This window comes from Diadema antillarum, unplaced genomic scaffold (assembly GCF_040938485.1).
Source record: "Diadema antillarum isolate AM-2024a unplaced genomic scaffold, OU_Dant_1.0 seq00000563_RagTag, whole genome shotgun sequence".
Taxonomy (NCBI): domain Eukaryota; kingdom Metazoa; phylum Echinodermata; class Echinoidea; order Diadematoida; family Diadematidae; genus Diadema; species Diadema antillarum.
The window spans coordinates 2676948-2688259 of NW_027271502.1; the positions used below are offsets into that span (position 1 = coordinate 2676948).

The 11312-nt window shown below is 39.1% G+C and overlaps 1 protein-coding gene across 2 annotated transcripts in view; it reads right to left on the bottom strand.

Annotated features, from left to right (window-relative positions):
* The window catches only part of LOC139735075 (uncharacterized), a 78495-nt gene extending 67631 nt beyond the window's left edge, over nt 1-10864 (bottom strand). For both annotated transcript variants that reach the window (XM_071645848.1, XM_071645847.1), the window contains exon 1: nt 10463-10864. In XM_071645848.1, the coding sequence (XP_071501949.1) occupies nt 10463-10592 (130 nt within the window). In that variant the 5' untranslated portion in view covers nt 10593-10864. The remainder of the gene's footprint in view (nt 1-10462) is intronic.
* Nucleotides 10865-11312: the final 448 nt, after the last annotated feature.

The following is an 11312-nucleotide window of genomic DNA, read 5'->3' on the forward strand; positions in this document are numbered from 1 at the left end:
GCACACAATAAGAAAAACAACAACTGAATTTGAATAATTCAGTACACTATGATAATATCACTGGTGTTTTAACTTCATAAATCAAGTGGAATAAGTAGATCGATCGATCATGAAAATTGAAAATGAATCGTGCGTCTTGCACGATCGGGTGCAACAAAACTTTAATGATGGATGTTATTAACTTCATAAATCAAGTGGAATAAGTAGATCGATCAATAAGTTGATCGATTATAAGTAGATCGATCGATCATGAAAATTGAAAATGAATCGTGCGTCTTGCACGATCGGGTGCAACAAAACTTTAATAATGGATGTTGCCTATATGTTACATGCACAATAATGAAGCAAACAGTAAGGTGCATGTATCTAGTATCATGCGTTTTTACCCCTTTTCGCACATGCAATAAAAAACAACAACTGAATTTGAATAATTCAATACACTATGATAGTATCACTGGTGTTTTGACTACATAAATCAATTGGAATAAGAGATCGATCGATAGTAATTTGATTAGAATTGGAGAATACACTGATTGTGACCCGTCGGCACAATACCCCGATAAAGTCGCATACCCCAAATGTATAAGGAAAATTGCAAAATGTTGTAATTGAGATGGAGAATAATTATGAGGGTGAAATGTCCTTCGATATCAAAAGTTCAACGTCCATTACTTGCTGCAAGAGTTAGAAATGTTTTTTACTAAAAGTATTTAGTTCTATCCCTTTTCGTAATTATGTTGTACGATAAGCGACTCCATCAGGGCACCGCGACAACGGGTCACATTATAAGCTTGCTACGATAAGACTAACCCCTGTCTATAGTGAGGGGCAGAGTATGTTGGCCGCGGGAAGCATTAGACCTGCAAGCTAAAGATATTCAAATTTTATGCATATTTGTTAAACAAGAGCAAGCCAGAGAATCAGTGAGCAAGCAGGTATGTTCCATTGTAACATGTGTAAATTTACTTGAGATCTAAATGGTTGCCTTGCATAACAGATAATGAATTTCCGAAAGCAACATAAGCATGAAAACATGTGAATCTATATGGTGCCCTCGTTATCGCAGTAACTGTTACATAACCACTGTCAAACCACATTTCGAGGAACTAAAAAACACCGTGCCTATCAGACGGAGTAATGGATCAATGGCGATTGGTTTCTGAAAATATAGCTTCAATAAATTGTCGGTTTCGTATATTAAACTTTAAAAGCATTAACACTTTAAGTATCTATTTCGATGTGTACCCATTCGAAGTTCAAACTGTGATTTTGAAGTGTGATTATTTGTATTCGTGTGTGTGTGTGTGTGTGTGTGTGCATGTGTGTATGTGTGCATGTGTGTGTGTGTGTGTGTGTATGCGTGTGCGTGTGTGTGTGTGTGTGTGTGTGTGCATGTGCGTGTGTGTGTGTCAATGTATTGTTTGGCATGAAAGGTCAGATTACGGGTTGAAGTATGTTGATAACAGTCGCAAGTTGAGTAACATTTCCACTGCTCTATTCGGGTATCTATAGGCCCTAACGCTTTTCCTTTTGCATACCATATCATTTGCAAATTTCCTCTGAATACGAAACAAAGAATCAAATATTAATCTTGCAAAACAGCAAAATACGTCCATTTATAAACACGCCGCAAATAACATAGAAAAGACACCGAAGACAAAATGACTCGGATAGCGTCACATTTGGTTAACGCAAGATACCTTGCTGGTGGTGAATTGAACGATTGCTCTGTATTCAACTAGTCATGAACTTCATTCCAAAGATGTTCACGACTCTAATAGTTATGCTGTGTTTCACGCAGGAATTGAGCAGTGGCACACCATAAGAAATATGGCTCCAGGACAGTTAGGAAGTGAGGGATATGGGGTATATAGGGGTGGCTTTATTATACGCTGGTAAGCGAGTTATTTTCCGTGGCTTTATTGTGCGTGCCGTCACGATTTTGCCCGCACGAAGAGCAGGAATACAAGGACCGAAGCTTAACCTGCCTTTATGCTCCCCTAGCAAAGGTAGAGGGACATTCCTGATTATGAACAAGAAACAACCCTCGGCAAGTATTTCTGGAGATTTTTGCCACATTAGACGCTACCAACATCAAAGCATGTACCTACTACACACATGGACTAGTAACGAAGGTCTTTCTTTGATCCCATCATCACCGCCGCCACCTGATTATGTGCATCTTAATAAGTACATTCAGGTGCTTGGAAATGACAACTGTGCAATCGTGAATCGTCACTGACAAAAGAACCATTTCCCTCATTGCGGTCTTATTTTGCTGAGGTGCCTTTTCAGACTCAACTTCCTTTGAATAAACACCGATGTAAGGGAGCAGCAAACCCGAAAACATGACAGTTTTCCTGTCACAAAATTGAATATTACTGAAGTGGACACGCATGGACAAGCATATAACATGGCTTAATGACAGGACATACATGATATCTACGGTTACTGTCCATGTTTACTGTGGAACAATGCGCCAAAAATGGGAAAAATTAGATTACAAATCACATCCAACCTGCCAAAATAATTGCTTTCTCTTGTAAAGTACGCGCATTTCGCAAATGAAATTACTTGAGCGATAATTTCACAATGTACACTACAACTGCACATGCATTTTTCTTGATTTAAGAGAATTACTATCTTCTGCGCGTGTACTTTTTAGATTTTTCAAAGCGTCGTCTTGTTTTTATCAAGGTTGGCTGTCGGCGGTGATGATGAGATCAAAGCAGGAAAGCATGTTCAAAATTCTTTTGTGCAACGTTTAGAGAAACAGGTGCATGAATTAATCAACGAGCGATGAACGTCCATGTGTAGTAGGTCCATGATCAAAGTGTCCCCTTGTCTCTAGTTTCACAGGATGCCATAGTAAGACCCAGACTGTGTAGCATAATTTTTCAGACGAAAACGCTATTTCCTGTAATTTCTTTCAATGCAAAAGATTTTTTCTGGGGCAAGCTGTTCTTTTAGTACAAAAATACAATGCTACACAATGTATTAGTTGTACAATTAAAAATCCATTAAAACGAATTTAGGTTAAATATGACAAAAAGCAGCAAACATTCATTTCCCATGTTTTCTTTTCGCAAAACTGTGATATCATCGGTCAGAACTACATTGAATGGAAATTAGATTAGGTCATAATAATAATTTAGGCATTGATGTTATTGCCTCTCAAATTTCTACAGCCACTGTATGCAGAAGAACAAAGAAATCAAGGAAAACATCATGCTTTGGGTTTGTAATTCAGAAATTACAACGAACTGCCCCTTGAAAGTAATCGGTGCAAACTTGCTACATCTGTTTGGTAATTTCATGGGGTTATTTCTTTATGTATTGTTAACCAACTACATTTCCTCAGATCATCTCAAAATGAACGGGAAACTTTCAGCGTCTTTTCGTTGTCTTCAAAACCTGTGTACGTCGACAGAAATACTGGAATTACAGAATTTTTTACAGAATTTCATGTTAGTTGCCTTTGAGCGCACATCCATGATAAACCGAAACTCGACTTTAATGGCATGAAAAATGACGACCCATTCATAATGGTAAAGCCCAACATCTTATCATAGTCCTTTTACATCATTACACAACCAACAGGACAACTCCAAGGTCGACTCTGAATTCTACGCATGTTATTTCCCACAAATGCTGGCTTGTTGGACGTGGCACTTTAAACATTACTAAGCTCATCACGCTGAATCGGCATTGTTTGAAATATATCAAGTATTCTATATGACCACCACATCCGCAGTCAATGAAAAAACAACAACAGCAACAACAACACCAATGTTTTAATAAGGGCCCCAATCATGAAATCTATTATACATCCACTACTTCACTCTTGATTTTTCCCCCTCGTTTAGCGCAACAGCGGCGCACTCACGGCTAATTGCACTGCAAATTTGTCTCAGGCTTAATTACCTCAATCTCCCTTCGAAATTCGTTGCGGGTTTTTTTTTTCCATGGGGTTGTTTTTGTTCTGTTTTGCGTAAAGCGAACATGGTGCAAGAGATTAGGTGGACTGAGGTACCGACGAAGTGTGTCAAAGACTAATTGAACACCACTGTGATCATTTCGAGTGATAGAAAAAGCAGCAACACATGAATACCTGCATGAACATTTTGACAAGAGTATCATGCATTTCAATTCAATTCGTTACGGGAAATCAGGACAGAAAAAAGGGTGTTAAAATAACACATTGCACTAAACAACACATCAAAACACCAAAACGACAACAAACAGAAAGGATGTACAGAAAGAGAATGGACAAGATAAAAATTATATCAAAATATTGTCATTTAGCCTATTTGAGCCTAACTTTGTCATGTTTACATGATGGGAAATTTCATACAGCTCCACTTATCTCATTGACACGCTACACCACAATAACTCTTTATTGTACGAAATATATATATATTTTTTTGGTTATCATTATCATTCTTACCCGGCAGTACATTTGAATGTTTTGCGAGTCTTCATCTTAACGAATAGTAATTTAAGGAACGAATTGTTATTCATATTGCGCTTTACCTTCAATTTGATGAGAACTTTGTGGTAAGCTTTGAACCTTTCAATCTTTATCATTAGAAAGAAGCTCACGAATTCTAAGGACTTTAATGTGAAATACAAAGAAAAAAATAGGAGAGAGTGACATTTGACGTTGCTTAGATGCTTTGTCCCCTCGTCTAAGCACACACCTTGGTTCCAAGCAATAAGCAAAGACAGGGAAATTAGGACAAAATGCATCTGTCACAGAAGACAGCGTAATACTCATTTTGAGCATTTCCCCGTTGGTAGAAAACTGGCCGCATCGGTCCGCCGTTTCCGGAGTCACGTGTCACTTTCACTGCTCGTTGTGACGCGCGTGTCCATGACAACGAAATTTTACCGGGGGGGTAAAAAAAAAATCCGCTCTTTTATCCCATTTCCAAGTACCTTCGTATCAGCTTTCGAAAGGGATTTGTTCATGATCCCCGCGCTCATGTTTATTCATGGAAGGTGCACGTGTTTAAGAAATCAGAGGTTGACATTTACGGCCAAGCACAGAGAGGAGAAGAAGAAGGGGAAAAATATCAGGGAGAGATAGCACAGTGTTACATGAACAGTCCGTCTTTGTGATCAGGTATAGTGAGCCGATGGACTCTTCAAGGTATCTGAAACGGACATTGTATAAAGAGCAATACAATACGTCTCGTACTTCATGATGATGATAATACAGCCATGAACAGTTGTAAAATGTCAGCGGCATCGTTTGTATAATACGTCTGGCAGGATTACGTCTGTATCGCGGTGTGTAACATTATACAAGCCTTTGTCCCTCGAAGAATTTAAAGTAAATCATGATGGATCATATTCACACCAAGCAAAGGTCAAAAAAATATATTCTTTTAGGCAGCGTTTGTTTGTGCGTTGTTTTCGAAGAATGCCCGTTTGTTTTTCAGTGGAAAGGGTATGTAAGTTGTCATTGTTGTTGATTCATGAAATTGAAGGAAAAGAAATAATACTGCTTACGTACATGAGCACCTCGGTTCTTACATTCTGATTATTTCCTGCAGAACATGATAATGGCGATAACCAGATAACTCTCAAGTATTGAGGAAATGAAATACACAAGATAGAATTAAGAGAGAGGATCCGATTATTTTTTTCCAATGGAATTACGTAAACCAAAATTAGGCCTTGGATCATAGTTTATAAGTTTATGGGTGGTTGCGTTGGAAATGTTGAAGCTATTTCTACTTAAATGTCATGTTATACTGCTTCTGGGGGAAAAAATCCATCTTAGCATGAAATTTTTTCCCGACTCAACAACCCGTTTCAGCAGAAAGCATCAGAATCAAATTATGGTATAGCCACAGCCTGAAAGAACTTTAACATGAATTACATGACATCAAATATGAACAATTAACGGAACGGATCAATCATCGTCTCTTCAAGATTAGAGTTAGATATATATATATATATATATATATATATTAGTTTGCGAAATCTAATTGTATACTTATCAGGTTACCAGCTGGGGGGGGGGGGGGAGGGTTGTACGAATACATACATACCGCTCACCTGGAGGAGTCTGCGCCTTTGAATGTTTTACCGAGTGTTCATGTATCTATTCCTATAATGCCTTCCTTTAACTTCATTTTCATTTATGAACAAGTTTCACTTTTGTGAATTTCTTCAGCTAACGGTTTTAGCGCTTGCTTGGCATCAACTCTCTGTCGGTCCTTTTTTCTTTGTGTTTTATATTTAAAAAAAAAACACACAAAAACAAGAAGCAAAACCCAACAAACAAACCTGCCAGCCCTTCGAAGATTGTGTCGAATCAAAGAAGAATGTAGATTTCAATGTCACATACGTTACAAAATGTCCCTGAAGCCATTATCTTGCAAGTCGTCATGTAACTCAAAACATGTAAAATATGCACAATACTCATGAAAGCAGTGAGGCTTGCATGAAAGAAAGGAAGGCAGGAAATAAGCTTATCCCCCCCCCCCCCCCCCGAAAAGGAGTTATTCACATTTGACACATGAAGGTAAGATTGCACAGCGAATGATCAAATAATAACTTCAATGCGCCTTCCGAAGGTGCCTGGGGATATCACATGTCTGTTTACATTCGCATTTCTGATTTCCATCGGGAAATATTCAGCTAATCCAGTCAAGAGCCATGGAGAGAGAGAGAGAGAGAGAGAGGAGAGAGAGAGAGAAGGGGAGGGGGGAGGGGGGAAGGTTCACCAGAGTAGAAAAAAAGTCAGGTGACAGGTAGTCATAATGACGAATCGAGTTAGTATATGACGAACACGTCGTGACTCGGTTCTGAAAGTAATTCTCTATTTCTTTCTCTCTTTATGTCTTTGTACATTAGCCTTCTCTTCACCTTTCCATCCGTCAGTACATTTCTTTCAATGTTTCGGTGTTTTCTTCTCTTTTTCTGTTTTCTGCTTTCGTATAGCCTCTTTCTCATTCATTTCTCGTCATATTCCCTTCTCTTATGCTCTGTTTATTCCAACATGTAGGCCCTACATATTTCTGTCTCATTTTTTCTTCTTTATATAATAACAACGATAATGTATCTTTATTATTGAATAACAGTAAAAATAATAATAATAATAATAATAATAAAATAATAACAATAACAACAATGATAATAATGATGATGATGATAATAATAATAATAATAATAATAATAATAATAATAATAATAATAATAAGGTCTTCTTTACATAGGGTAGCTTCTTCAGTGTTGTCGCTGCTCTACTAGAGGGACTTGCCATTATCATTTTTAACCTAGGGTTGCCAAGTACCCATTTATACCCCTGTACTGAGAGGGTATAGTGGTGAGGAAAAACATCTTGTCCAACGACGTAAGCACTGAGCGAGAATCGAACTCGGGTCCTCCGATTGGGAATCCAGGGTCTTATCCACTATGCCACTTTGCAGCGCCCCCGTATTCTCTGATATCCAATTTTCTTGATAAAAGTTTCTCTGTATTCTTTTTTTATGTGCGTTGTTCCATTCTCAGACATTCTGTCTCTCCTTCCCTTCCTCTCTTCATCTCTTCGTCCCTTCTGCATTCGCATCTGCGTAATTATTCTTCCACCTCATATCCATCTAACTATCACTGTATTGCTCTTCTCTCTCTCTCTTTCTCTTCATTGCGAATGTTCAGTTTCAGTTTCAGTAAGTTTTATTTCTCCACTTGTACATAACAGAAAATATGATGTATATGCAGAAAAGAGAATGCATGTAAAACAATGCAATCCACATTTCGATTTTGTGTGAAACATACAATCAGTGTTCGTATAGATGTGCAATGACGCCTATATTTTCATCTCAAAGGAAATTCTAGGGTGTTTAAAGACTTCACATGAGTATGGGATAATGGCGTAAGTTGAATGCAATGGGCAAACGGCGTCCATGCATTTATTTTTGGAAACAAATTATCGATCTCGTCGTCAACATCTCGTGTTGTTATCAAGCGGAAATCAATGTTAGACACGTTTGGTCTTAGAATTACGTCTAATGCTGATATGAACTCACCTTAATAAGGCTTCCGCTCTGATATTTGACTGGGCAAGGGAGACGTAAGAGAGAGGGATAAGAGAAGTGAATTGGGGGGGGGGGGGGGGGGTCGGGTACGAGACCCCACTGGGGAAGCCTTGGTATGGGCATGGCATCAAGTTTGTGGTCAGAAACGTGCCTGCACACGTGACCTTTTCATTTTCCTTCTTTCTTTCTTTTTTCTGGGGGGAGGGATGAGCTCGTTCAAAACACACTATTTTACGAGGCTTTTTGTTTTTAGTTTAACTATTTTGATACGAAAAAAAATCACGAAATGTTTAGCGGACATCAGACATTTTCAGAGTATTATTTTTTGTCTGCATTTATTGTTTGTTCGTCTGGTCAATCAGAATTCAGAATTCGAGACAATTGAAATACGTGCAACTAGATCGACTCAAACATGGCAATTGTTGCAAGCCAATGTATTGGTTGGGATTTTGTTTTCTTTCGTCCATGAAAATATATTACACTTAGGTCTGTCAAATGTATTTAAATGTCTCTGTGTCTGTTTTAATCGACCGTGACAGTAGAGTCATTACGCAATTATTTTGCCCTGTTACTCGATTCAGGAAAATGTAAACAAAACGTGGAGATATTATCATTATGTTGGCCTATCTAAGGCATTGGGAAGAGGGAAAGCAAGGTTTAAAAAATGAAGCATTTTCTTACTTCTTGGCCAATGTCAAAGAGAGAGGTTAGAATTATTTGCCCTTTTTCTTCTTTCTTTTTTCAGAGTGAATTGACCAACACTAACAAAATTGAAATGGAAAATCACAATACATGTACCAGCGAAGGCCAACACCCTATAACACTGTGTAAAACCCACTAATGTTTGCGGAAAAGTAGATGGTTCGCGCCCCGCTGGTAAGTACTTTAAGATGATGCACTTGGGTGGAAATCGTGCAGGTTGTATATTAATCAAGTTTTGAAAGTGATATCCACAGGAGGTTTTGCCAACGTCATCGCTTGCAAATCAGGCTGCTCACGCTTTGGGGTAAAAAAAAAAATATTTAAAAAAACACCAATAACAAAGAGCAGTTCCGGTTTTCTTAGCATTCCACGGAAATGATATTTATCATGCATTCGTGACCTTGATCAAAACTTCAGGCGTGGGCCCCAAGCCACGCATATACTGTTGTGTCTATGTTTTTTAATGCGGAACGTCGCTGCCAAACGGATAAAGGCGGGAAGCTCTTACTTTGTGTTCGTGAATGAAAATATTTTTTTTTTTCTGAATGGCGGGAGTGAGCTGGACGGTAAGAGAGATGGTGGGCGGATGACTCGGTTGTAAAACGCCCACACAAAACACTGCCAGCGGTGATATTATTCACTTTTCCTCCGACGGAGAGGACAGACTAAACGGTTTTCAATTTCCTCCTCTTTTTCCCCCTTTTTCTTCTTTCCCGGGCCCAGAGGACAACGGGTCTTGGAGTGGAGAGTGGTCACACACAATCACTACTCATCATCAACCGCTTGATTTATTGCTGTCAAACACTGATCACTGCAAAGTGAACGTCAATCCTGTGGCTACATGGTACCGTTTCTGTCTCAGCAAGATATATTGATAAAGTGCGTGTGCGGAAAGAGGGGAGCGATGCTAAAACCGTAGATGACTAATTCTAATGGTTATGAATCACCAAATTCATGTTTTCATCAAATTGAGAATTGAGAGTTATTCTATGAACATAATATGCTAAAAGATGAGAGCATCATTCTCTTTTTTCAATCCTGTGAAGGACATTTTTGTGACAGTATTGAATTCGCAATTGGGATGGAAATAATATCTGCAGACAGACCAATGACAAGTGAAGGTATTGTCGATACTATATTCTATGAGTAACTATTAAAAGGAGGAGTATTGAAGTATGATATTGTGTATGGGGCTCATTGTACCGTAGAAAGTGGAATGTTGCCGCGGTAGACGCGTCACAAAATCAGCATTGAAATGTGTTATTAAAACAGACGCAGTAAACGCTATCTCACATTTCAAGTTAAACTTGTTAAAGACATGGTTTGAGTTATAACAACAAAAGATAGGGGAATTCCCCCAAACTCTGTTGTATTCTCAAAACTCGTCAATGGCTGGAGCTGACAATTATTCGACACATGTCACTGTGAGTCCAACGGGCACATCTTGATGAAATTTGGTGGAAATGAAGAATGTTTGCAATCTTGTGATTCCATATCATAGCCAGTTGATTGAAAAATACATCATACCTTGGCAGTCACCAAGATTACTCTTTCACACTTACATTCACTCTCGCTGAAGTAATAGAGCTATCCGTCTCATCGGTCGTCTTCCTCCTCTCTCCCCTTTCAAAAGACATGCTGGAATGCGGTTAATATTCATAAGAAAAGAAAATTATAGTACAATGTATTCTGATTAAGAATATACTTACTCGCCTCCGTATCAGCCACATACATGTTCAGTAGTAAGCAGCCAGCTACGAACGCTCCTAATGCAATCTTTCCCATCTTACACATAATTTCACAGCTCGGCGTTGAAGGTGGACTGTTCGAAACCTTCATTGACACAAAACTCACTTTCGAGAGTGAGTTGGAACCACAAAGTCACAAGGTTGAAGGAAAGTACAAAGCAATCACTACTGGTCGATGATGTGGAAGAGATTCCCCTCTGGCAATTTTTCTTCCCAAGTTTTGTCTTCACCGACTTTTAGTTGGCCTGGCAAACGATGCCACTGCCCTGCTCCGTCGTGAAGAGGATGAAAAGGGAACCGGTGAGGCTCAACCACGGAGGTGGAGATGGTGAAACCCCTTTCTGCAGACGAAAGGCTGCCAGCAACCTGTTATGATGCAGAGTATGGCTGTCGCTTCTCCTGCGACCCCCCTGGCATAGATCCGTGCGCGCTGTATCCCATTAGCATAGATACATCATTTTGCTCCGCCCGTGCGCGTATTACGGGAGCACCGCATCGCAGAAATACGTAATGTTAGAAAACCGTACCTCCAACGCCCCCCCCCCACCCCACACACACACACACATACACATACCTCCCCATGAAGATCATGCTTTTACGATAACTCTAGCAAGTCAACCAAACCGATTCTTTCCAGAAACAGTGACAAACAACAACAACAACCCACACACAAAGGCATCTATCAACTTTTGGAATTAAATAGACTCATTCCTTGTACGTTCTCCCATTGTCTTTCTTACTCTCCGATTGAGTGCGGATCTCAAGAAAGGCTTCTACAAAATCAATGATAATTATCATCTGTTTTCAGGGT